The sequence below is a fragment of the Sturnira hondurensis genome, unplaced genomic scaffold, assembly GCF_014824575.4.
Source record: "Sturnira hondurensis isolate 20B ecotype Veracruz unplaced genomic scaffold, ASM1482457v3 Scaffold0018728, whole genome shotgun sequence".
In the NCBI taxonomy this organism is placed as follows: domain Eukaryota; kingdom Metazoa; phylum Chordata; class Mammalia; order Chiroptera; family Phyllostomidae; genus Sturnira; species Sturnira hondurensis.
In genome coordinates, this window is record NW_028091359.1 from 17988452 (window position 1) to 18015652 (window position 27201).

At 48.4% G+C, this 27201-nt stretch overlaps 2 protein-coding genes and 1 long non-coding RNA gene across 4 annotated transcripts in view; 1 reads left to right on the top strand and 2 right to left on the bottom strand.

The window, feature by feature from the left end:
- SLC6A4 (solute carrier family 6 member 4) overlaps positions 1 to 9329 on the bottom strand; it is a 41663-nt gene extending 32334 nt beyond the window's left edge. Inside the window, exon 1 of the mRNA XM_037070277.1 lies at positions 9070 to 9329. The gene's annotated coding sequence lies outside the window, so the exon portion shown is untranslated. The remainder of the gene's footprint in view (positions 1 to 9069) is intronic.
- A 961-nt stretch (positions 9330 to 10290) lies between these two features.
- Positions 10291 to 13529, top strand: LOC119003741 (uncharacterized). 2 transcript variants are annotated; one of them, XR_005070016.1, is made up of 3 exons: positions 10291 to 10773; positions 11060 to 12655; positions 13056 to 13529. It is a non-coding gene; the product is annotated as an uncharacterized LOC119003741 (long non-coding RNA). The 2 variants fall into 2 exon arrangements; XR_005070015.1 differs by having other exon boundaries at positions 10291 to 10769.
- A 10317-nt stretch (positions 13530 to 23846) lies between these two features.
- BLMH (bleomycin hydrolase) overlaps positions 23847 to 27201 on the bottom strand; it is a 39808-nt gene continuing 36453 nt past the window's right edge. Inside the window, exon 12 of the mRNA XM_037070280.1 lies at positions 23847 to 24782. Coding sequence (XP_036926175.1) covers positions 24631 to 24782 — 152 coding nt within the window. The 3' untranslated portion in view covers positions 23847 to 24630. The remainder of the gene's footprint in view (positions 24783 to 27201) is intronic.

The following is a 27201-nucleotide window of genomic DNA, read 5'->3' on the forward strand; positions in this document are numbered from 1 at the left end:
GCTGAATTTTCACAAGCAGTCCAGGTTCTCAGGGGCAGGTGGGCCAGCAAGCACCCTTACCCCACACCTCATTCCCTTCAACACCACGCATCCCGTGAGGGGGCCTGGCTATAGTTTCTACCCACCCTTCTCCATGAAGCTTCCTTTCACCCCCACAGTCCAAGATGATCTCTGTCTACTCCATCATTCATCATTGATTTTTATGTATCATTATAGTTTGTTTGTTTTGCATATATTGGCTTTGCATTCCCCTGGAAGCAGGGGCCATGGCTTATACATCTCCGTGCTCAATACTTGCTGAACCGCTGTGTACACCGCACAGCTCCCGGCACAGAAGGGCCATTTCGGATTTTCTGGGCACAGGGCTTGGGAACACAGATGCCATGCAGGCAGGATTGAGCCTCAAGTGGGACACTCCTCTTTCTTCCTCAGGGTCCCATTCTCGGGGTCCTGCCCCTTCTGTTCTCATGCACCAGAAGGATCTGCCGTGCGTCTTGGGGGTGGAGGGAAGACTGTCCACTAGCAATAATTTTAGTGGACTATGGCCTGGAAAAGTCTGACATGTCTTAGATTAAAGAAGAGCACAAGTGTGCTTTTTAGATTTTGAAACAAGTACCAGTGGACACACCCATCAACAGTCTATGTTCCGAACGTCTATTTTGTGAGTCACTTGCCTAGAACTTATATATTCTACCCACAGAAATAAAGGTTGTAAATGGTGGTTAGCCTCCTAAGCTAGTTTACAGAATCTGAGTTTAGCCATAATAATACCAAATTATCTAAAATGTGTGCTATAGAACACAGCATTGTTACCTACTACAAAAGGGATAGATTGACAGCGAAACTGATTTGGAGCTATCTATTTATTTTAACATCCCTTCTGGTTCTTTAAAAAATATTTATTTCTTTTTAGAGAGAGAAGAAGGGAGGGAGAAAAAGAAGGGAAGAAGCTCTAATGTGAGACGGGGGCACAACCCCTGTTGGGGACCAAACACACAACCCAGGCACGTGCCCTGACTGGGAATAAACCAGCGTCCCTTTGCTTCATGGGGCAATACCCAACCAACTGAGCCATATCAGTCAGGGCTCTTTCTGGTTCTTGAAGAAACCTAAATTGAAGGACAGAAAGACAAGGAAGCATAGAGACTCTTATATGGATTCCCTGGAGGTGTCTTTTAGGCACCTTTAAAGAGCTTTAGAAGTTGATCTTCCAGTCAAGATGGCAGCATAAACACAGCTCACTTCCTCACACAATCACATCAAAATTACAACTAAACTACAGAACAACCATTATTCAGAACTGCCAGAAGTCCTACAACTATGAAATTAAAGAAGAAATCCCATTAAGACTGGCAGGAGGGGAGGAGACACAGAAAGAGCTGGCCCCATACCCATATGTGGTGGATAAAAATCAGGAGGGATATCTGAGGGCCAAGAGGTCCCAGCCTCACACCTGGGCCCTCAGCCCAGGGTTCCAGTGCCAGGAAGAGAAGTCTCCATAATTTTTTTCTGCAAAACCAGTGGGGATTAAGACTGCGGAAGGTAGAAACTGCTGGAATCCCAGGTAGTTCCTCTTAAAGGGCCCATGCACAAACTCACTCCACTTGCTATGAGTTCCAGCATGGGGACAGCAGACTGAAAGGCATCAGAGACATACAGAGAGGAACTGAATTATTTCAGGGTGAGAGCTGTGGAGCAGTTTTCTCCCAGACTGAAGTGCTGGCAGAGGCCATTGTTCCTTTTCTGAGCCCTCCCCCCAAAAGAGCTGGCAGGTAAGTGCCGTCTATCTGAGACTCTACCAATCTGACTCACACGGTTTGTCCCACCTTGGTGATTCTCTGAGGCTCCTCCCCATTCAACTTTCAGGCTCACCCAAGTTGTTTCCAGGCTTTTCCACACAAAAGGCCCATCTTGGTCCATGCTTCAGATTTTCCTAAATTCTCTCAAACAAGCAGCATCTGACTTTAGATAGTCCCATCCCTCTTGGTAAGTGGCCCCAAGCCTGGCACTAGCAGTGGCTAGCCTTGATTCACAGTTTGGTTTTTCCTGGGAACCTCCAAGCCCAGCACAAGTAGCAACCACCTGCAGATCACCCTGTAGTTAATGCTGTGTGACCAAGAACAGAACACAGGTAGTAGCTGACCTTAGACGTGGCAACAGCAATCAAGGCTCAACTACCACAGGAGGGTGTACACAGTCTTCACAGCTGGTGTGCCTTGAGTTCCCAGCTTGGGTGATGGAGGAGGCTGTGCCACTGGACCCTACAGAACACACACTGCATTAGGCAGGCCACTCTATCAAGCCTGGGAGATGTACCAACTCTGCCTAATACATAAACACAAACACAGAGAGGGTGCCAAAATGAGGAGACAAAGAAACATGCCCCAAATGAAAGAACATAATGAAACTCCAGGAAAAAAAAAACTAGGCCCTGGCTGGTGTAGCTCAGTGGATTGAGCGCAGACCTGCAAACCAGACGATCGCGGTTTGATTCCCAGTCAGGGCACATGCCTGGGTTGCAGGCCAGTTCCCTACAGGCCAACTCCTAGCAGGGGACGCACGAAAGGCAACCATACATTGATGTTTCTCTCCCTCTCTCCTTCCCTTCCCCTCGAAAGATAAATAAATAAAATATTAAAAAAAAAACCTAAACGAAATGGAGACAAGCAATCTAACGGATGTAGAGTTCAAAACACTGGTTATAAGAATGCTCATATAGAAAATTAGTGGGGACCTCAACAGCATAAAAAAGATCCAGTCAGAAACGAAGGATACACTAATTGAAATAAAGAATAATTTACAAGAAAACAATGGTTGAAGTAGAGTGGATGAAACCAAGAATGAAATCAATTATTTGGACCATAAGGAAGCAAAAACAACCACACAAAACAGAAAGAAGAAAAAAGAATCCAAAAAAAATGAGGATAGTGTAAGCAGCCCATGGGACAACTTTTAAAAATCCAACATTTGCTTCATAAGGGTGCCAGAAGAAGAAGAGAAAGAGCAAGAAATTTAAAACCTATTTGCAAAAATAATGACTGAAAACTTCCGTAACTTGGTGAAGGAAATAGACATACAAGTCCATAAAGCACAGAGAGTCCCAAACAAGATAGATCCAAAAAGGACCACCCCAGAACACATCATAATTAAAATGCCAAAAGTTAAAGATAAAGAGTCTTACAAGCCGCAAGAGTAAAGCAGTCAGTTACCTACACAGGAGCCCCTATAAGACTATCAGCTGATTTCTCCTAAGAAACTTTGCAGGCTAGAAGGGACTGGCAAGGAATATTCAAAGTGATGAAAAGCAAGGACCTACAACCAAGATGACTCTACCCAACAAAGCTATCCTTTAGAATCGAAAGACAGATAAAGAGCTTCCCAGGCAAGAAAAAGCTGAGTACATCATTTTCAAACCAGTATTACAAAATGTTAAAGGGTGTTCTTGAGGAAGAAGGAGAAGGAAAAGAGAAAGAGGAGGAGGGAGAAGAAAAAAAAGATCAAAACTATGAACGATAAAATGACGATAAATACATATCTATCAATAATTGAATCTTAAAACCAAAATAAACGAACAAAGCAGAACAGAATCATAGATACAGAGAATGTTTTGGTGGTTGCCAGAGGGGAGGGGAATGGGGGGGTGGGCAAAATAGACAAAGAGATTAAGAAGTATAAATTGGTAGTTACAGAATAGTCATGGGGATGTAAAGTACAGCATGGGGAACAGATTAGCCGAAGAACATATGTGCATGACCATGGACATGGACTACCATGTGGGGATTGGCTGAGGGAGTCAGGGTCATCTGGGTGAAGGGGGACAAAGGTGGAAAAATTGGGACAACTGTAATAGTATAAGCAATAAAATATAACTTAAAAAGAGTTTTAGAAGTTGATGACATGAATTTCTTATTACACTTCACTTCACAACTTAACTTTGCAAAAAACAAAACTGCTCTCACTTGTGGTATGTTTCATTGTGGGCGAGCTGGGGTGGAGACCTGGGAAACTCCCACAGTGATGGGTTAGATTAGGCAGGGTTAGGAGGGTCACTTACACCTTCTCAACACTCCTTTATTGTTGTCATAATGCAATTTATGCAATAAATAAAAATAGAGATTAAAAAACATGGGAGCATTTCCAAACACAGATTTTCTTTTCCTTACTATAGGTATGTTACTAAGAGACTTTGGTGTGAAACAAACAGGATTAGACTCACAAAGGCAGCCAAGAGCAGGAGAGGAGGGAGGAGGGAGGAGAGAGAAGAAAACCAGCCCCAGGGAAAGAGTTATGAAATAAGGGTGGAATTACTTGTGGCAGCTGAGCGAGGCAGGAGAGAGAAGAGGAGGAGGAAGGGATTTGAGGAGCAATTAAATAAAACCCGAGCAGTGAACGGGAGAGGAGAAGGGGAACAGGATCTGCTTCTCTGGGAGGCAAAGCAAACTTGAGGGAGACATGGGGTCAGGCAGCAGGGCAGGCGGGGCGATGGAGGCCACCTGTGGCCACCTCTTCAGCCACAAGATGTCTGTGATTTAGGCATGGTTGCTTGAACTGAGGGTGCCTATACTCTTAGGTCAAGAAGTTCTGAAATGCGGTTTACAAGGAGTCACGCATGCAGTTTGGGGACATTCATGAAAAAGCAGTTCGTCATGACCCATTACGGATCCAGTTGGCAGATACACCAAAATAAGGGCAAGGGGTGGTTCCCAATCTCTAGGAGTTTCTAGTCCCAAAAATAACCCTCAAAACTAAAAAGAATATCATTGAAATGGGGGGGGTGGGGAATTTGAATATGGCCTGTATCAAAGTTAACTTTCCCAAATGTGATAATAATGCGGCTTGGTTATTAGGAAAACGCCCTTGTTCTCAGCAGACACAGGCTGAAGTATTTCTGGAGAAGTACTTGGATGTCTGCAAATTCTCCAAGGTTCAACCCCCAAACTATATACCTATGTAAATTATACAATTATTACATTATGTCATATAATATGCACAGTGTATCCAATCATGTATACATCACACATGCAAAACTTAGATGTGTGTAGAATTAGAGAGCGATTGCCTGCACAAATCTAACAAAATGCTAACAAGTGGTGAATCTGGGTGAGGGGTGACTGGACCGTTTCTCTGCCTTTTCAGTTGAAATTTTTCAAAATTAAAAATTGGGGGGAGGAAAATAATTCTGGCCCTCAGAAGAGCTGGGAAACCTCCACAGGCCAAACCTCGGGCTGGCTGCCCGCTGGGGAGTACCCAGAATAGCCCAGAATAGCCTATCTCCTCTCTGCCCCCAGGCCCTTCCCTCCCCTTTCCTCCCTGTCCCAGCTCTTTTCCTCTGAGACAAGGGGAAGAGCCAACTAACTAGATTAGCAGTCAAAAACAACACATCTAGGGAAGAAAAAAAAGAATGGCGTTGCGGGAGACTCAGGTTCCAGGCCTGGCTGAGACCTCCCGGCGAGCAGACCCCTCGGAGGCCCTTCCAGCTCTGCCCCTCCCTCCACTGAGGGAGCTTCTTTGAGCAAAAGACTCTGTTTATTCTGTTTTCATTCAGCAGCTCAGTAACAAAGGAAATGGAATGTTCTTTTTTTTTCTTGAATATGCTCGGAAAGACCACATAAAAACACAAGAGGGGAAAGGCCCACTAACTTGCTCCCTCCTGCCAAGCCCACCACCAGCCCCCAGCTCTGGCTTCTCCCAGAGTACACGAGGGGCTCTCTCAGCTCCGACACTGACATTGTCCCCAACCCCTTCTCGCCTCTTCCCTCCCTATGTCAAAGGTTGACACACAACGGAAGAAGAACCGTGCCTCAGGGTCCCAGGAGATCTTCCCCATGCCCCCTGCCACTGAGCTGGCCCTGGGACATCACCTCCATGTCTCCATGTTGCTGGGGTTCATCTCTCACTCTGCGGCCCAGAGGTTTCTGGGGTTAACAGGGGGCTCTCTGGTTGTGACTTTTTAAAAGCCTATGGTTTAAAGACCTACTAACAAGTACCCATCCTTGGTCCAGGGTTGGGGTGACGGTGAGGGGGCTGCTACCGGCCCCCAGCCAGGGGAGCCAAAGGAAAGAAGAAAATGAGGCGGTCAGACCTGCCTCATCTTGACTCATTCTGTCACCCCAGAATGAGTGGACATTAACAACGTGCTGTGGACATTCAGTGAAGGAGCATTCATCTTCCCAGTCAGGGAGAAGGCACAAAGGTCAGGCTGGAGGCAATGGCCCCTTCATAGCAGTGCAACTCAGAGACCGTTTCTGAGGGTGGACCCCTCAGAGCAATGAGCTCTGCCTGGAAATAAGGGGTCTGTGTCAGCGAAAGTGTGTCTTGCTGGCTGGTGTGACTCAGTGGACTGAGTGCCCGCCTGGGAACCAAAGGGTCGTTGGTTTGATTCCCAGTCAGGGCACAGGCCAGGGTTGTGGGCCAGGTCACCAGTAGGGGGCACGTGAGAGGCAACCACACATTGATGCTTCTCTCTCTCCTTCCCTTTCCCTCTCTCTAAAAATAAATAAGTAAATATTTTAACAAACAGGGAAAGAAAAGTTGCTCACCCCTCTGCCCAGGGAAAACCCTTTCTGTCGTTTCTTTTAAAGGCTAGTTCCATCTGTTTTCTACCTGGGTCCCTTCCAGAAAGATGACAGTTTGTCCTTCTTAGGGTGCTCTTTTGTCCAGTTAAACCCAGACACTGACAAGCTCCTTTGGTCCAGGGTTGAGGTGGCAGCGCCTCGACCCACGGGAGCAGCCAGGTCAGCATCACGCGCCCCAGGCACGAGAAGCGGGGCACGTCATCAGGCCTTTGCCTGCACAGCCCAGCCTGGTCTGTGTGCAAGCCTCAGGGCAGCGTGGCCAACTGGCGACAGCCCAGTGCTCAGAAGGAAAACCACACAGCCCACATCTCCCCTGGCTGGAGGCCATTTCCACTGCGCCACACCCTGGGCATCTTGCAAAGGGAACTGAGGGAGTGGGGGAAGTTGGGTCTGTTGGTTGGCCACGACGGAGGTGCAGAACTTGACTTGCGTGTGTCCGAGTGTGCAAAGCCTCTGCCTTAGAGTGAAACCTCAGAGGTCCCCAGAGGACCCTGATTTGATGGCAACACCTGGGTAGAGAGTCCTGGCCCTCAGGCATTTTGCCCTGTCATTTCGACTTGTATTTGCTTAAAGCAGAAAGGTTAGGGTCCAGGTCACGGAATGAGTCCAGGGACTTGGACCCCCTGTTATGCAGGACCCTGCCTCCCCCTTACTTAGAACTGGGGCCCAAGAGACCCAGAGGGGCTGCTCTGTGACCCAGAATTACAAAGGTACAAGTTGATTTCTTAAAGTGACAGAAAAATGACTGGATTTCCCCTTTGGCCATCTAGGCATCTTTATTTAAAAAGCCAAGTCCTGACTATATCCTGTTGATTCATTAAGCTTAATTCAAATCAAACTTCTTCAGACAACCCTGCCTTTGTTCTCTCAAGTTGTGCCATTCCATGAGCATAAAGAAGGAACTGACACTGGCCTAACTTCTGGAATTACCTGCGTTTTTCTCTGCGGGAGGCGGGGGAGCACCCACAGCGTTTTTGTAAGCCTGGTGTATGAGACAACCCCCTCCAGCCAGGCACCCCATTCCACTGCCATCTCACCCATGGGTGAGACTCTGACACGCCTCCCCGACTTTCATCAAAATGCTGGGACGCCTCAAAATCCCCCAAAGAGGAACTTCTGAGGTTTTTGTTCATTTCATTTAAGTTTCAACGTATCCCACCCCTACTCCCACCTCACCACCCACCCCTTGTATATATGTATTTCTTAAGCAAGGAGATTGAAAAAAATGAGTTTGAATATCTGTGCTGGTATTACATCTCTGACATGTCCTAGATCGATCACCAGGGTGTGGAGGGGACTTCTGATTAATTGTGAAGCAATCTCAATCTGCTCTCATTCAGGTTCAATGAAAACCAGAAAAATCCACGCGGCAGAAGGCTTGTTCAATTTGCCCGAGCCCGGAAGAACCTGCCTCTACCCCACGCTTGAACCCTTGGGCATCAGTGGCTCCGCACAAAAGAAAGTGATGGGAGGGAAAACGAAGCTGTGCATTTCCCTGTGCTCCTAGAAACCCAAACACCAACACTGCCCACAGTGCCCCTCCGCTTCGTAAAACACATGCCCCATGCTGCTTTTTTAAGACACTTTCCCCATAACCGAAGGCAAAACACGTTAAGGACTTGTTCTCATCTTACTATGATGAAAGCTAGCAGGCTCATAAATAATCCATTGACCGAGTTCATTTTATTCCGGACCAAACTGACCATAAAAATACATACACACAAGCCTTTGTTATGTCTGACTTAGAAATCCTACCCTTCTCAAATTCTTCAGTTTTGAAGAATTTGACATTTATGACGCAAAAGACCCAGGGCAAAGGGAAATGTGATCCTCAGTGTTCTTCAGCTCCAAAGAGCGTTTTCGAAAACAAATTTGAACGCACACATGGTTCACGCCGCCGACGGCCGCAGACTGCGGCCGTGCCAACGAGCTGGCCGGAGCCCGAGTCCGCGGAGATTCTGAATGGCCGGCGAGGCGGCGGAGCGCGCGGCGGCTCTGCGGGAGAAAACAACCCGAGCGTGCGGAGACTCGTCCCACCCAAGTGTCATTCGGAGATTTCTCTAGTTCGGCTTTTTGGTCAACCCCAACTCCCCCTGCAGAAATGTCTTAGCACAAAGCCACCGGCACGCGACCGCAGTGAGTTGAGATCAAACAAAAGCTGCGGGGCGAGGCTAAACCAACTTTTCCCGACGCGCAGGGCGGCACTTTGCCCGAGACCGTCTCTGCAGGGTCTTCCTCTCGCACTCGGCGCACCGCGAAGCCCGCGGGTGCGACGGACGAGGGAGCCCTCGGAGCCCGCCCGCCCGCTCCGCGGTCGCCTTTCCCTCCCCGCGGCCGGACTCGCGTCCGCACTCGTTCTCCCCCGGAGCGCGGCCGCGGACCCGGGCGCCCCCCGCCCAGGCGCAGAGACGCCCCGGCCGGTGCCGCTGCGGCAGACAGGGGTGAAGTTCTGGAAAGAAGTGTGGGTTAGAAGCAAGGAGGAGAGCGGACCCACCTGCCGGGAGTCCGTGGGGAGGCTGGTCCCGGGTTCACCGAGGCGGGGCGACCCTCGCGCCCTCGAGGCACCGGGGGCGACCGCTGCCTGTGCGGGAGCTGCGCCCAAGCGGCCGTATTTGTACTCTCGGCCCCTCACATGGTCTGATCTCTAGATATCCGCCGCCAAAGAGCTCTTCAAGAATTTTTGCGTCATTTTGAGCCGCACAAACTTCACGTTTCCCCACGGCCTCGGCTCGGCGTTCCTCCTGGAGTAGGGGGAGGGGGCTGCAGGGCGGAGGTCAGTGGAAAGGGGAGGCGGGGGCCGGGCTGGGGAGGTGAAGGACCCCTCCCCCGACACACACACACACACACACACACACACACACACACACACACACACGCTCTCTCTCCTCCCCTAGGAGAGACGGTGCTCTGGGAAGAGAGAAAGCTGGGGCGGTGAGGGAGGGGCCGGCAGCAGGCCAAGCTGAGCCAAGAACCCCAACTTCCCAGCTCTTGAACCTTGCAGGGGCGGGGGGCTGCCCCACGGCTGACAGGTATCGTTCCTCCCCTACCAGTTTCTGCGCCGCGTCGCTGCCTCACAGCGACTGGTCTTGACCACTGACACCCCACTAGCCCCTTCCGAAAGAAACCTGCCCTATTTTTCTTCCTAGGACTTAACAGCACCTGGCACTCCCTGGGCGAGTCCGGCTCCACAGCTGCGGCGTGAGCTCGCCAGAGGGGCCTTGTTTAACGCCCCGCCATCCTCAGTGCCTCCAACAGTGCTCGGCGGTCCCAGCCCGGGGGCTGCCAGTAAATACTTGCGGAATGAATGAATGAATTCTTTCCCACTTTGTGAACCAGCCACAGTTCGAAGCAGTCAAGAACAGATATTCAGGGTGGGGTGAAAGTAGATTTACAGTTGTTTGTAGGGGGAAAAAAATCAGTGATTAATAAATAATACAAGAGTAAACTCTGTGTTTCCTGGACTTACAAGCGTAAGCTTACTTTTGCCCCGTCCGGTATGGGTGGTGAGCTGCGAAAACGTTCTTGTTCCTGGCGTGGGGCGAGTGGATGAGTTGCCACCGTATTTTAAATATCCAAAGGGGTTCAGTGGGAGCCTACTGTTTGGAACCATGTAAATGAATTACTTCGATAAATGTTTAAAAACTTAAGCTTACAAAGGAAATTCGCGTTACATTATCTTTTCGGTAATTTCCTTTTTTACATTTGAAAAGAACGGGCGCAGTGCTTGCTTCGGGACAGCCCTGCAGCGGCGAGGAGCCCCCGCCTGTCTCCAGAGGAGGGAGGGACCTAGCAGAGCAGCAGGCAGAGAGGAAATAGCAATGTCGAGTCTGCAGTCCCCTTGCACTTGGAGGATCCGCGCCCAGAGAGCTGAACTCGCACCCCATTGGAGCTGAGCAGCCGTCTGCGAAGACAAGGTTGGAACTACTCTGTCCCCGGGTGTAGGCCGGCTCCCCAACCTGGGAGGGATCAGTGTGAGGTTTTGGTGCCCCCTAGACATCAGGGTGGCGATTGCAAGGGGAGAGCACGCAGGCTCCTCTGGCGAGCGGGCTGGCGAACAAAGCCAGGCTGGAGGCTCCCGGGCAAGCTCGGGAACTTCTAGCTAAGCCCCGGGGCGGCAGGGCCCACACTGGGAGGCTCCTCCTTTCAGAGGAACACGGGGGCCGCCTTCCAGCTTCCACCGGCCTTCATACACGAGTTCGTAACTGCCGTCTAAAAACGGGCTACTCAAAAGTAAGGTGTGGTTCCTTGGGGGCGCGGGGGGGGGCACCAAAGGGAGGAAGGGGCGCTGGGAGGGGAACCAAAGGCTGTGGGAGGCAATGGGGCGACTTCAGTCTTTGGTTAAGGCTCTTGTCTCCACCCAGTCCGTTCTCCACGTTGGCCCAACATGACTTTTTAACAGCATTCCACAGTTTCACGAACTGTTGACTCCCCCATTCCTGGTCTTCTTTCCAGACCCTAGTACTTATTCCTGCTCAGTTACCCAGGACCCCTCTTGGAACTGCTTTCTTCAGTGCGGGTGCCTGGAGGAGGGAAGTCCCACGAACCCGATCAAAGCCCAGCTCTGAGCCTGTACTGTCTGTGTGGGGTCGTTCCCACATGAGGCAAGATCCTCAGTCTCAGCCTGTAGGGCATTCAGGTCCCTTTTCTGTAAAATGGGCTTTGTAAAAATGGGGGCAGCACCCACAGGGCTGGAGCGATGGGGCTGACAGCAGCAATAACACCAAGAGACCTCTCCTCTCCAGGGAGACTTCCCACCTAGCCTCTCCCCTTGGCCTTGGAGCATTCCAGGCCAGTCTTCTGCCCTTTTGCTCCTAGACTGCACCTTTGCCTCGTTCCTCACTGCCTCCCTTGCACAGTTCACACGAAGTTGTCCCAGGTGGTCCATCCCTTTATTCCTTTGCTTTCTTTCCCTCTTGTCCCTGAGGGTGCCACCCACAGACACTACTTACTGCAGCACCTTCACCTCAGCAGTCCAGCCTCTCTCCTCCCTCAAGCCAACCCTCCCCTGTCTCACTTCCCCTGTGCATGGCCCAGCTGCCCTGCCATCCTCCAGCACCCTGACCCCCTCTCTGGTGAAGGTCCTCAGTCTGGCGCCTATTCTCACTGCCTGCCGAGCTCTACCCGACTGCCCATCCGCACCACCAAATCAGGGTGAGTGGACAGATGTCATCACCTTCTGCCTGCAAAGGCAGCTCTTCCCAGCTGTCCACCACCACAGTAGCTCCTTTCTGACCTGAGCACCTACTCTGTGCCAGGTGCCGAGGAAGCCCACTGCTGGCAGGAGTCAGGAGAGGGGCAGTGCTCCACGTGGGAGGCAGAGGCACGCAGAAGGGTGTGCTCAGGGAAGGGGCCAATGGCTTGATCCACTTGGATGAGAGGTACGGGTTGCAGGTAGAGCAGTAGTTGGAGGCAGGAGGGTGCCTCAGATGTGAGTACAGTTGTGAGAAGGAAGCACCAGCACAAAAGGGGAGAAACAGAAGTCGGGAACCAGAAGGCAGCCTTGGAGCTCACTGTCTGGCTGGTGGGTGGGGGAGGCAATAGAGCTAGCTGTCCAAGATGCCGTGAACCTGGGTAACTGGCTGAAGAGATGCACCCGGAGATCATAGCTCAGCAAGTATGTCTCTTTGCTGCACTAATTCCTGCCCAGAAGTAGCAGGGCCTCAGTTTGCTGCTGCTGCCAACAGCCTTTGGCTTTGAGAGATAAAGAGCACATTTAATGCTTATATTCCCACCGCCCCCCCCACCTCTCCCCCTCACCACCCAAAACACCACCACCAAGAAGACCCACTTCCTGGGCGTCTCAAGGCTCAGCGCTGGTCCCCTGTGGAGCCAGGCCAGGACTAGCCCTGTGAGTTGGAGCCTCTCCCTCCGGAAGCCCTGGTCCCGTCTGTCTGTCCTGCCTCAGCTCTGTTTACGCAGTAATGCAAGGCAAGGCTGCCCCACCCTGTGGGCTTTTCCTCAGCATTCCCAGTGCTTAGAGTGTCTTCCTGCTCCATTCCTCCCAGGCACTCCCGGGCCTTGGCCTCCAGTGGGAGGTGACAAACTCTTGGTGACTTCATTCCTGCACATTCACACACAGAGTATGGTACCTCCAGGGCAGGGTTCGCTGACACTGTGAGCCCCGGGCTTGTCCCCAGGGAGGTCCACACAGGAGCCTCCATGTGGCAGGCCATCTCTGATCCAGATGGCACAAGGCACAGGAAATGGGAGGGAGAGCCCCTTTAGGGCTGCCAGGAGGGGGACATGCTCAGCGTAGGGGGAGGAAGGGGAGGCTGGGTCAGGCTCAGCCCTGAGGAGCACAGAAAACATTTGCACGTAGACTAGCTGTGTCTCTGGTCACCTTCTTTCCCATTCTTTGTGATCCTACTGCGTTTGCTAAACAAACCTGTCCCCCGGATTTTATAGGTATTGTGAGTACCCCAGGCTCTACCTGTAATGTCTGTGATGCAGGGTTTTTAAATTTTTACTTTCTTCCTACAGGATTCTTTCCTTGAACTGTAAATACCCTAGCTGGGCCACACCCTGAAGGATGGCTGTTTGCACTTTCTGCCCCGGCAGAGAAGTGGAAGCCAGGAGAAGCACAGAGCACCAGAGGGCTCCCAGGCCCCGTGTACACACACACCTGTTGTGGCCCATTGGCATCTCCCAAATGCCCGCCTCCTGCACTAGGCTCTGAGTTTCCGGGGGACGGGCTCTGCCCGTCTCCCTGTCTCGACATCCGTCACCGTATGAGCACACAGCAGGCCCCACAAACATACAGATTGGCAATAAATGGTTAAGGAAATGCCTTTTACTCTTAACAGACTCAGTGCCATAAAAACCAGGGCTCTGGGGACTCGTAGGCAAATCACGGCCTATCCAACAATGGAGTACCACACAGCTGTGAAAAAGAGTGAGGCATGGTGTAGCTCAGTGGATTGAGCGCAGGCCTATGAAGCAAAGGGTCGCCGGTTTGATTCCCAGTCAGGGCACATGCCTGGGTTGAGGGCCAGGTCCCCAGTATGGGACACATGAGAGGCAACCACACATTGATGTTTCTCTCCCACTCTTTCTCCTTCCCTTCCCCTCTCTCTAAAAATAAATAAGTAAAATATTTTTTAAAACATTAAAAAAACCTTCATTCCTTTAAAAAAAGAGTAAGGCAGTGTTATCTGGGCTGATTTGGGGAGATTCACAAGATTTGCTGTCAACTGAGAAAAAAGAAAAACACAGAGCAAGCTCTACTCCAGTTTGGGGTGGGGTACAGAGAGACAGGCTGCTGTGTGTACTGCATCCTCTCTGGGTACACAGCAGAGACTGGGAATAGTAAGGGCCTTGGAGTGAAAGGATATGAGTGGGGGAAGGAGCCTGCCTTTTCATTGTATACCCTTCTCCTTACATATCTGCCATGAGTAGGTGATATTTAAAAGATTTTATTTATCCATCCTTAGAGGGGAATGAAAGGAGAGAAATATCAATATATTGTTGCTTCTCATGAGTCCCCCGCTGGGAACTGGCCTGTAACCCAGGCATGTGCCCTGACTGGGAATGGAACCGCGATCGTGTGGTTCGCAGGTCCACGCTCAATCCACTGAGCTACACCAGCCAGGGAAGAGAGAAGCAGCATTTTTTTTAAAGTTATAAAAGCAAAAACCAAAATGGACACAGGAAGACATTCTGGGGGGCCCCAAGCTTATCGCAAAGCAGGCAGGAGCTCAGAAGTCCTCAGGGGCACAGCACAGGCGTGTTTCCTTCCCAAATGGGGCAAATTACTCAGCACCGTTGTAAAAAATTTTTTTACCTTGGAAAAGGAGGGAAATATTTTCTCATTTACTAGCAAGGTGCTGTGAACCGAGAGGCGAAGTCCAGGGCTTGCTCAGAGCCTGATCAAGAGGGAAAACTACTTTCCGAACACAAGCGCCCCCCCCCCCCTCCACTTCCAGCCGCTGAAGTCACCCTCTCCCTCACACCCCTGCTGCCAGTTTTGTTTTGCGTGCTTGACTACAGCACACTCACTCCTGCTCTGCCCCCTTGATGTTCGGGAACCTGACTAGTCTTTGACATCTGTGGTCCCTGTGGTTAGAAGTCAGTTTACAACCAACCAGTCAGCACTTCTTGTCCTTCGACTTCAAGCCCTTTCGTATCTGTCACGGCATTTACTAGAAGACCTTGCTCATCGCAAGTCACCTTCTTTTTCAACTGGCTCGAGTATGCACATCTTATTTTCCCACCTAAATGGTAAACTTGTGGAGAGCAGGAAATAATTTTCACCCTCCTTACTAGTAAGATACTGGGCATGTTGGAGGAGCTCTGTGTGAACAGGTTATTAATCTACCATTTTTTGAGCATCTACAAGGTACATTACTGCATTTTCTTCTGTACTTTTGCCACCATATGGGTAATAGGCAGTATAAATGCTTTGACTGTATTTTGCTGTAAATGTTATTAAAAATAAATGATAGATTTCCTATTTTTCAAGCTGTGAGTTCTCAAGTTTAATACATTTAAGTGTGGCTTTTGGTATGAGTGGCACAGAGACTGAGCCCAGAGAGGTTCAGTGACTTGTCCCCACTGACACAGGCTCCGAGCAGCAGTCGGCCTGTCTGCCTGAGTCTGAAGGCCCTGGGCTTCCCACGGTGCTGGGCTGGTTTCAAACAAGAAAGGTGCACAGAGTGAGAAAAGGGACAAACCTCTGTGGTGTTCCCTCCCTCTTCGACTGCCCCAGTGCCGGTCACCTTGACGAAATCTAGACCTTGCTGCTAAGCATTGAAATAAGGTCATGGGGGCTTTGTCCTGGTTCTGCTCATCCCTGCTGAGCAAGGTGTGGGAAAGTCGACTTTAGATCTATGTATAAACTTTCCATTGAGAATAGCTGTCAGAATATAGGGCATTTTCAGTCACTCAGCCAGCTGTATTTACCATTTATGTGTGATTAAAGTGGTGAGCAAGAATCAAGTGGTGAGCAATGCCCCCTGCCACTGAGGAGCAGACAGGGAGCATTGACTTTGGGGGAGAATGTACATAAACATGTAAATAAAGAAGATAATTGCAGGAGGTGACAGTCACTGCCCTGGCTGGTGTGGCTCAGTAGGTTGGGCATCATCCGGCAAAGGAGAAGCTCGACATTTTGATGCCCAGTCAGGGCACATGACTGGGCTGTGGGCTAGGTCCCCAGTCGGGAGCATGAGAGAGGCAACCCATTGCACATCAGTGTTTCTTCCCTCTCTTGCTTCCTCCCTTCCCTTTGCTCTAAAAAACAAATAAATAAAATCTTTTATTAAAAAATGATAAGCCAAAAAAAGTGAGGGAAAAAAAAAGACCTGGGCTAGTATAGAGAGCGAGTGACAGGTGTGGAGGTGGTAGAGCCACCAGAAAAGACGGTGGCTTCTTAGAAGGTGATTAAGACAGCCCTGATGGTCCAGCCATGGCCCAAATTATGAGGAGCCAGCCAATCAAAGCTGTGAGGGGAGAGCTGCGGGGAGAGGGGCCAGCAAGGAGGTGGGGGTACGCCTGCTGTGTCTAAGGGACAAGCTGGTTGGCTGGAGCAGAGTGAACAGGAAGGTAAGTGAGGAAGCTGAGGGTGGAGAAGTGGGCGGGGGCCACGGGGGGGTTGGGGGGAAGCTGTGTGCTCCCGTCACTGAATGCATCCCAGTGCAATGTAAAGGACTTCTTGTCTGATTTGGAGAAGTGTTGAGGAGGTAACCTATGAGGTCCCAGCCAGGTGAGAGCAGGGAGGCTGCAGTTGTAAGTCAAGGACACTCTGGGACCTTGTACCATATGCCCACCCTGCCAGCTACCGATCCTTCTGTGCAGCAGCTGATCATAAAACAACGAAAACTGCCATGGGGTAGCTGAGAGATGGCTTCAGAGCCCACTCCATCCACTTCAAGAGGAGATACCAAACTGGAGTTTTTCTACAGAAGAAAGAGAGCAAGTAGTATTCACACCGTACCAAGAATGCAGAAGGGCTTCCCACCTTCACACACTCCTGTTCCCAAAGAAGGAACATTCGTTCCCTCCCTCCCTTTCCCTCTGTGGGAATGTGTAAAGGGCTTGGTGTTTGGAAGAGGAAACAAAACAACTCTGGCCTGTCTATTGCCAGTTTTCAATCAGCTGTATCATAGACTCCAGGGAGGAGCGATCAGCTTCCTGTTTCTGAACAAGATGTCCTAAATGGGAGAATGCTCATCTGGAGTCACTTACAGAAAAATCCAACTTAACCAAGGACTGTAGCCATAGCCAGGAACGACGCTCACGCCCCCCCCCCCGCCCCGCCCCACCTGGAGGGATGGGAGTTAAAAAGCAAGTGCCCTGCCCCTGCCAACAGCAAATTGGAATTCAGCTGTTCTTTAAGGGCAGCCAGAGCAACCACATGCTGAAGGCACGCCTCGTCATCAGGTCCGGGCTGTGGGTCCCTGAAGGCATGTCTTGTCATCGGTCCTGTGGAAGGGCAGTGTCATTGTGACTCTACATGTCTCCAGAGGAGCCCCAGGGCTGGCGAGGACTTTCAGAAGGTCAGAGAGTTATTCCAAAGAGTTGGAATAACTCTTGTGTGGTTCCCGGGAGAAGACAGTTCACATCTGCCCGTTTCTGAGCTCAACCAGTCACCCAAATATTATTCTGCCAGTTCAGATCTCTGGTGAAAACTTTGACCCATTTCCCTTTATCTTCAGGAGAGGAGACACACCCAGCATTTTTTGTTTCTCCCCATTGAATCCTAATTTTATTGGGGAAATAGCTTTTATAAAATATTTGGTTATGAAGATTGGCTTTTTATATATTTCACATTTGCTTTAGGACTTTGGGATCTGTGTTTATGGGTGAGATGTGCATGTATTTTTTTCTGTTGCTGTCCTTGTGAGGGTCATACCAGCCTCACAAAATAACTCTTTATGCCATAAAATAGTTCTTTGCATATTTCCTCTTGGGCTAATTGAGATTTCCCAGAGAAAACACCCAATCTTCTGGGTATTAGATTTCTGGAAGTCCACCATGACAGAGAACGATTATGATGCAAATCCTCACCCTCAGCGAGGTTTCTGCCCTCCAGACTGTAAATTTTTCCCTCTTGAAAATAAATCTTGAGTTGGCTGCTGAGCAGCAGTGGAGGGAGTGACCTGGCTGCACAAAGTTGGGAGGGACTCCCACAGACATTTAACCTTCAATACCCCCCCATCCCTCCCAGTTTCCAGAGTAAGGCTACCTGGCGCTATCCTATCTGAGCTTTTAGGGGGGTTATGCACCGTAAATTGGCTCTATCACTGGCTTAGAATTCAACTTTTTCAGCTCTGCTAAATCTTTCAACACCTCTACCTGCTTTCCAGCTCCTGGCTTTTCCTCTCCTGCTCTTGCCCAGCTGTGCATTTATCTTCTAAACAAACCCCTTTATTGTCACTTTTGACAAGTTGAGCGTCTCCTATTTTTCACGTGTCTGCATCTATAATTGCATCCTTTTAAATTTTTGTCTTTTTTAAAATCAGTCCTGCCAATGATCTGTTCATTTACTTCATTTTTTAAAAAAAGACCCAATCTGTAGCTTTGTTGATCCTGTTTAATTTCTGCACACCTTTCTTATTACCTATTTTCTTTAAGTTCATTTTGCTGTTCTGAGTTCTTTTTTTAAATTTATTTTATTTTATTTATTTATCTTTAGAGGGGAAGGGAAGGAGAGAGGGAGAGAAATATCAATGTATGGTTGCCTCTGCCGAGGACACACAATGTATCTTGTGTCCCCTGCCGGGAACTGGCCCGCAACCCAGGCATGTGCCCTGACTGGGAATCGAACCGCGATCCTCTGGTTCGCAGGCCCATGCTCAATCCACTGAGCTACACCAGCCAGGTGTTCTGAGTTCTTGAGACACTTGCTTAGCTCAATTTTCAGTCTTTCTTACATTTAATAAGTATATGAAATAAAATTTACTATTTTAGCTGTCTCTGTCACTTTGATACATAGTATTTTTATTATTGTTCAGATTAAATTTAAAAAAATGTTTACTGATTTTCAAGAGAGAGGAAGGAAATAGAAATATTTATGCAAGTTGGAAACATCGATTGGTTGCCTACTGTGTGCACCCCAGCCGGGGATTGAACTCCCGAGCTAGGTATGTGCCCTGCCTGGGAATCAAACCCCCAGCCTTTTAGTGCACGGGACAATGCTCCCGCTGAGCCACACTGGCCAGGGCTATATTGTCTTTATAATTTCTTCTTGGACCTATGAGTTAATTTCTGAACATATACAGGTCTTCTACTTATCTTTTAATTTTGGTTTCCAACTTCATTGCATTGTAGTTTGTGCTGCATAAAAATCCCTGAAATTTGTTGAGATTCACTCTATTGCCCAGTAGGTGGTCCATTTTTTAAAAAATGCCATGTGTTCAAAAAGACTGCAGTTGTTAGACACAGTGATCCATAGATGTCCATTATACCAAAACTGTTCAATGTTTGAATCTTCTACATAGTCACCTTTTTAAACATATTTTATTGATTATGCTATTACAGTTGTCCCATTTTTTCTCCTCTTTATCCCCCTCTGCCTTGTACCCCCCTTCCCTCCATCATTCTCCTACCTTAGTTCGTATCCATGGGTCGTACGTATAAGTTCTTTGGCATCTCCATTTCCCACACTATCCTTAACTTCCCCCTATTTTGTACCTACCATTTATGCTTCTTATTCCCTGTACTTTTTCCACCATTATCCCCCCTCTCCCTCCCTGCTGATAACCCTCCATGTGATCTCCATTTCTGTGATTCTGTTCCTGTTCTAGTTGTTTGCTTAGTTTTGTTTTGTTTTTTTAGTTTCAGTTGTTGATATTTTTGAGTTGTCATTTTACTGTTCATATTTTTGATCATCTTTTTCTTAGCTAAGTCCCTTTAACATTTCGTATAATAAGGGCTTGGTGATGATGAACTCCTTGAACTTGACCTTATCTGAGAAGCACTTTATCTGTCCTTCCATTCTAAATGAAAGTTTTGCTGGATAAAGCAATCTTGGCTGTAGGTCCTGGCCTTTCATGACTTGGAATACTTTCCAGCCTCTTCTTGCCTGCAAGGTCTCTTTTGAGAAATCAGCTGATAGTCTTATGGGAACTCCTTTGTAGGTAACTGTCCCCTTTTCTCTTGCTGCTTTTAAGATTCCCTCCTTATCTTTAATCTTGGCTAATGTAATTATGATGTGCCTTGGTGTGTTCCTCCTTGGGTCCAACTTCTCTAGGACTCTGAGCTTCCTGGACTTCCTGGAAGTCTATTTCCTTTGCCAGATTGGGGAAGTTCTCCTTTATTATGTTTTCTTTTTTTAAAAAAAAATATTTTATTTATTTATCTTTAGAGAGGGAGAGAAGGAGAGGAGAGAAATATCAATGTATGGTTGCCTCTTGTGAGTCCCCTGCTGGGAACTGGCCTGCAACCCAGGAATGTGCCCTGGCTGGGAATCGAACTGCAATTGTGTGGTTCACAGGCCTGCGCTCAATCCACTGAGCTACACCAGCCAGGGCCTCTTCTCATTTTTTTGAATTCTTGTTTCTTCACTCTGTTCTGGTTAAATGTTTCATTCTTCCTTCTGCTCCAAACCTTAGATTTGAGACTTAGTTTCTTTCACTTCACTGTTGGTTCCCTGTACATTTCCCTTTATTTCACTTTTCATAGCCTTCACTTTTCCTTCTATTTTGTGACTGTACTCAACTAATTCTGTGAGCATTCTGATTATCAGTGTTTTGAATTGTGTATCTCATAGGGTGGCTATCTCTTCATGCTTAGTTGTATTTTTTTCTGGAGCTTTGATCTGTTCTTTCATTTAGGCCATTTTTCTTGTCTTGGTGCACCTACTATGTAATAAGGGGTGGAGCCTTAGGTATTTGCCAGGATGGAGCAAGCCACATCACTGTGTTGTGGCACTGTATGTGGGGGCGAGGTCCGTGAGGGAACAAAGCTGCTTGCCTGGCTCTCAGCAGCTTTCTGTCATGACCCCCACTACCCACAAGGAAACTGGACCCTTCTGGTGCTGATTCCCGGGCGGGTGGTTTTGTGTATGTTCTAGGACCCTGTGGGTCTCTCCAATGAACTCTCCTGTGAGGCTGGGAGTCTCTCCCGCTGGCACAACCTGGACAGGTTTTTTCAGTTGGAGATTTTGAGGCTTTATTCCCCCACACTGGAACCCTGGGTTGCATGGTCTGTCTTGCTCCCCAGTTGTTCCTTCCAGTTTATCTGCACACGAATGCAGAACTGCCTGGTCCATCAGCCGCCACCTGGCCCACCCCAGTCCTCCAGCCACCACTTGCTGTGTGCCCTCTCCGCCCCACTGCCTGTCTCCGCCCCTCTAACCTACCTGGGTGAATGTTTCTTCTTTAACTTCTTGATTGTCAGACTTCCATATGGTTCAATTTTCTGGCAGTTCTGGTCATATTTTGTTTTTAAATTTGCTGTTGTTCTTCTTTTGGTTGTGCGAGGAGGCAAAGTGTGTCTACTTACGCCTCCATCTTGGCTGGAAGTTCTTCCAGAATGCCTAAAATTTTAAACTGAAGAAAGCTCAAACACCGAGATTCCAATGTGGAAGAGAAACAAGAGGCAGGGAGCAGGTGAGAGAAGATGGGCTCAAGAAGGAGCAGAAAGTTCAGTCAACGATGATCAAGAGGATCGTTGTTAACATCAGACCATCATCTCTCCACTGACAGCGGTCCGGCTCAACGCGTAAGATTTCTAATACGGACTAAGGGTACTGAAAGACTCTGCTGATGATGCATTGCTTGAATTAAAACTATGGGTGCGTCTACTTAGTTGTAGTATCATTTCAGGAGGCTGTGTTTCCTTCCCCAACCTTCCTTCCCTTGGCCCTCCCGGGTTCATCCAGTTCCGTATCCTGTCCAGGCTCAACACCTTGCTCTCTCAAGGCTGCGTCCTTCTACACTCACCCTCTTCATCTTTGAATAACTGAGATGTTCAAATCTTCCATTACGATATTAAAATACTTATTTTTCCATGTACTTGTTTTTATGTATTCTGAGGTAACATTAGTAGATACATACTATCTTTTTAAAAAATAATGAAATATACCAATTTTATTGTTCTTTTTAAAAAATATTTTATTTATTCATTTTTAGAGAGAGGGGAAGAGAATGAGAGAGAAACATCAATGTGTGGTTGCCTCTTGAGCACCCCCTACTGGGGACCGGGCCTGCAACCCAGGCATGTGCTCTGACTGGGAATCAAACTGGCGACCCTTTGGTTCACAACCCACGCTCAAACTACTGAGCTACACCAGTCAGGGCATACTAAGTATCTTTATATTTTTCTGGAGAATCGAATAAACATATAATTATGTAGTGATTATCTCGAGTCATGTTTTTTACTTGAAAGCTTATTTCCAGGGCCACTGTGTTGTACAACTCGAGGAAGGCTGTGAATAACATACCCTAGGATTAGTCTCTTGGGCTATTCAGAGTGGTCTTAATTTTGCTGGGCATTAGCATAGTTACAACAGATTTAATTTGGTTAGTTTATGCCAATGTATCTTTCTTATCCTTCATTATACTCTCAATTGCTGATGTCACTTCTCAACTTATGGCTAAATCTCTTTTTAAAACCCAGTTTGACATTTTAGCTTTTTTCTGAAACATATAACCCATTCATACACACACACACACACACACACACACACACAATTTATTGACACATTTAGATTATTTCTACTACCTTATTTTGGATACTCTTATTTGTCCTGCGTTTTTCTTTCTCTCCCCTACCTTGTCTATGTATCGATCTTGCTTGGAAACTACATCCTCTATTTTTCAGTAGTTAATCTAGAAACTTTTTGCACATATAATAAACATACCAAAGCTAAAATTTAATCAATATACTTATTTTCTTCCTGAATGGCATAAGGCCATTAGAATGTTTATTCCAATCATCTAATTATCTATTATCACATATTTTAGTTTTATCTTGTTTTAAACTCGATAGGATTCACCCGCATTTTGTTTAGATGATGCGTGTATTTATCACGTTCTTTTCGGACCTTCCATATGGGATCGTTTCCCTTTTGTTTGGGCAAGTTATCCTTTCTTTGCCCAAATTATAAGAAAAATTTTATTTAGAAAGTCAGAGGTAGAAAAAGTGAGACGTAGAAAAAATGGGCTCAGGAAACAAGTTACCTTGGAGCTTAGGGGGTAGAGCGAGAGAGGGAGAGGGAAACAGAGAGCGGGAGGCAAAAGTGGGTGGTGGGGGGAGAAGCCTTGAGAGAGGAAAGGCGCAGAGGTTTGGTTTGGGGGGTGGAAGGAGCGTGCCCCGGGGAAAGTAGGGGGTAGGGAAAGGCATGGGCATGCTCCCTAGAGAGCCCGCCAACAGTTTTTGAATAAAAATGTCTTTTTATTTCTTGACAGTTTCATTGAGTATAGACTTCTAGGTTCACAGTTAACTTTTCGTAGCACTGCAAAGATGTGTTTCATTGTCTCTGGCTCATATAGTTGTTGAGAACGTAGTTATCAATGTAATTGTCTTTTCTTTGGAGGTAATCTGTTTTTCCTGGATGCTTCTAAGATGTGTTCTAAGGTTTTGCCATGATGTGTCTAGAAACTGACTGACTTCTGCTCGGGACAGGATTACTAGAGTCCTGTAACACTGTGGTTACAGCCGGAGCCTTTATCTAATGCTATCTTGGGAGGTGCTGTTAGACAGCACCCCCTGCCAGGACTGATTAGGTTCCTGGACAATCAGAAAGGTACGGGGCTCAGGCACCTATGGGAATATTGATCAGGGAGCTACACTTGCTGGCTTTCAGCGACAGAAGGCCCAGTCTCAGTAAAATAAACAATCTCCAGCACATTCTGAGGCTGAATGCTTCACCCCCCTGTAGGGACCCTGGATCTGGGTGCAGTGGTTGTCCTGGCCAGCTGGCTCAGTGTTGTCCTGTACCCTGGAAGGCTGCAGACTCGATTCCCAGTTGGGGCACCTAAGGGAGGCAACGGATTGATGGGGTTTTTTTTCTCTCTCTCTCTTCCTCTCTCTAAAACCTATTCAAACTAACCAAAAAAAAAAAAAAAAAGCAAACATATCCTCGGGTGAGGATTAGAAAATGGTTAATTGCAGGGACACAAGCACTCTTAATTACGGTGCCTGGAAGCACTCTGCCACCGCCAGGGAGGATCAGTCCAGACTCGGGAGGATCACGTCGCAGAGACAAGCCGAAGCAGGAAAGCCCTGAACCATCCGGCTCTTTCTCACTTTGCAGAACGTGACTCACCTGGTTGCCTTCCTTTGTAGCTAAATAAAGAAACACTGCTTAGATCAAATAAGCCAACTTACTCTCATTTAGCAAAGTGTTTTATTTAAAAGCTTCTCAGCACCATCTAGTTGTCAGAAAGAATGGGTATCACCTTTTCCTGCCCACCCGGCTCCCAATTCCAGAGGCAGAAATCGAACCATTTGGCCAGAGCGCCTCCTAATAATTATAATTCAGATCATAAGGTTTTGGCTGTTCTCTCACTCAAGTTTCTCTAAGTCTCTACGTAACCCCAACTCAAGCAGAGCTTTGCTTCCCGCCAGTTCAGAACGACAGGAAGAAATCAGGTTGGAACTGATCAATCTCCTACTCCTGGGCTGTGAGAGACACATAAAATCACCTGGAAAAACCGAATTCAGGGACTGCAGTCCGGGAAGGACAGCGGGCTGTAGGGCAGCGTGCAGCGAATCTTGGGCGACCCTCCTCCGACGCTGCTCTAGGAACAAGGGGCATTCGGTCTGTTTCCCTTCCGTAGCCCTTCACCGCTCATCCCCGCCCATCTTATTAAAACAGACACCGAACACACTTTTTTGACAGAGTTGAGACGAACGGTTACATCTGACTGAAACGCTAAGCGATCCTGAGCTGCTGGAGGTGAGAATAGCTGTTGTGACCTGATCTTTCCCTTTTATTTTCTTTAAGAATATTTTGTTTCGACATAAACCACATTTCCCCGAGAGGTTCCTGGAGGAGAAATCCAAGAGTCTGACTGTGTCCTGCGGGAACACACAGTCGCATGTTTAACTTTGGCTTCAGTTCCTGGATCTGTCCTTTGCAGCCACGGGAGGAGGAAAGAACTGGAGGCTATCACTTGGCCAAAGCCCCCATGGGGTCCCAGGCTGGCAGGACAATGGCTTCCTGCTCGAACACAGCTAGCACCTCTTCGGGGACATGCTTCTTGTCCACCACCACTTCGTAGACATATTCAGAAAACCACTCGTCGGTCATGCACAGGTAACCTGGAGGGAGGAATGGAAGCCTCATGAGTTCAGAGGGCAAGGGGCAAAGAGCAGAAACCCTATTGGCCACTAAGAAGCTTCTTACCAAATTAGTGTTTGTACATGTTTTTCACTTTCTCATGTATAATCCCATTTAATCTAGGTCTTATTAGCAATTCTGTGAAGCAGACAGGACAGGCACGGCTATATTTTTACCAATTAGAAATCTGGGCTCAGAGTAACTAAGCAACGTGCCCGGTCACACAGGTGAGGTTCAGAGCTGGGCCCTGGACCTAAGGCTGTTAGCAGGTCCTGTGCTGTTGCACTGTCCAGGCTGCCCCACTGAAGGGGAGAGGAGGACCCGACAAGGAAGGTGAAATCCTTCTTGTTCATGCAGCCACGCTGAGGGGATTAATCTCTAGGGTCAGAAGGGCAAGCTCAGCAGTTCCATTCTTACCCCACCCACCTGCTCAGCATCACTGGCTGTTCTCCTACCTTCCTCTCTATCCTAGAAAAAACAAGCTGCTAGGGGAGTGCTGAGGGGGCCAGTTGTCATTCCCAGGTAGACACTCATTGCAGATGACACTACATGGATCAAACAGTCACACAGTCCTTGCTTTCTGAGGGGGAGATCTTCCGTAAGGGGCAGGCGGAACCGGAAGACTGAGCTGCTCCTCCTCCCTTCCCCAGTGCACAGATCTCTCCAGGGGGCAGGGCTGCAGAGACAGCGAGCTACTGGCCTAGGCTGAGAGCTCAGCTGAGAGCTCAGGTATCGTTAGGTGCCCTTCCTAGAAACCTGCCCGCTCCTCTCAGGAAGATCAACCTGTATCTCAGGCTCCACTGGGACAACACAAATTCCCCTTCAAGAACATACTTCTAATAAACTTGACCAGTGGGAAAAGTGCTGCACCTGAGACTCCAGTGTGGGTGCTAAAACAAGACTGGGCCCTGGCTGGTGTGGCTCAGTGGACTAAGCGCCAGCCTGTGAACCAAAGGGTTGCTGCTTCATTCCCAGTCAGGGCACATGCCTGGGTTGCGGGCTACGTCCCCAGTAGGGGGCGTGTGAAAGGCAACCACCCATTGATGTTTCTCTCCCTCTCTTTCTCCCTCCTTCCCTTTTCTCTAAAAATCAATAAATAAAATCTTAAAAAAAACAACAACAACAACAAAACAAGACTGGGCCAGGGAGCAAGCCTAGAGCACAAATGTGCGCCTCCACAGGGCACACCTGCACATCCGAGGACTCGAAGGAACTGCCGATCAGCAGCACCACCACCTCGCACTGTCTGGCACCTCCTGCACACCAGACACGAGCCAACTTTCTCTGGAACTGTTTGTGCAAATCTAGGTCTGTGCTGTACCACTTCTTCCTACGCAGGACCAAGGGAAAGGGAGGAGATGGGGCTCCTCCTCTGAAGGGGTCCCCCGGGGCGGCAGCCCCAAACTCTCAGCCCCTGGGCTGACACTATATGTGGAGAAGCGAAAAGCTATTTCTGTGGGTTGTAAGTTCTGACATTTACCATAATAAAACTTAAAACAGTTTAAAATACTAATGCATATAAAAATAAGAATTAAAAACATAAAAACAAGAATGTAAATAATGTATATTTTAGGAAAAAATAATTGTATCTTCCAAAACAAAATAAACTTTAGTTAGAAAAGTGGTACTGTTTTACAACTCAATGTCTGGCTTTACGGCAGACAGCTGAATTCCGATATCCGCCTTCTGTGCTCAGTCCATTGCAAGCTGTGGTTCTGGCTGAAGCAGACAGAGAAAACCTGCCCTCAGACAGACATTTGCTGGGGAACGGAAGACCCTGCAGACCCCCTAAAAGGGTCCCAGTGATCCTCAGGGGTCCTCAGAGAACTGCTGCTCTAAAAGCAAGACCGTTTTAAATAATTAAAAGCAACATGATGGTGAGTCTAATTTTGTAAGCTAAGTGGTGTGACAGGGGACATCATTTAACCTGAAAACACAACTGCTTTGCTGAGGTCATCTACGCCCAATCCCGCCTCACCGCCCACAGAGGGCAAAGACTGCTCATCCTGATGAGGCCCAGCACACTCACCCTCAAAAGAAAATGCCCTGCAGAAGTGCTCGAGGGCTCTGGCTCAGCTGGGCAAGGGGGTGCTGCCTTGTCCCTTGATGCCAGCCTCCTGTCCAGTGCTCCTTTTCCCAGCAGGAGACACAGGGAAGGAGAGACAAACATTGCAGCCTGTGCCTTCTGTGGTTTGTCTCAATTATGCATTCCAGAGCCCCCCGCTTTGCTGCGCCGGTCGGTCAGGACCTGGCCCTCACTGACCACCACCCACAGCAATGCCACTGAGGTCTAGCAACCAAAGCCTGGTCCCCTGAAGGGCCCACCTGCACCACTTCTCGCTGCATCCTAAGAAACGCAGTATCCGCCTTCCCAAAAAGGAACTTCGGGTGGGCAGGAGA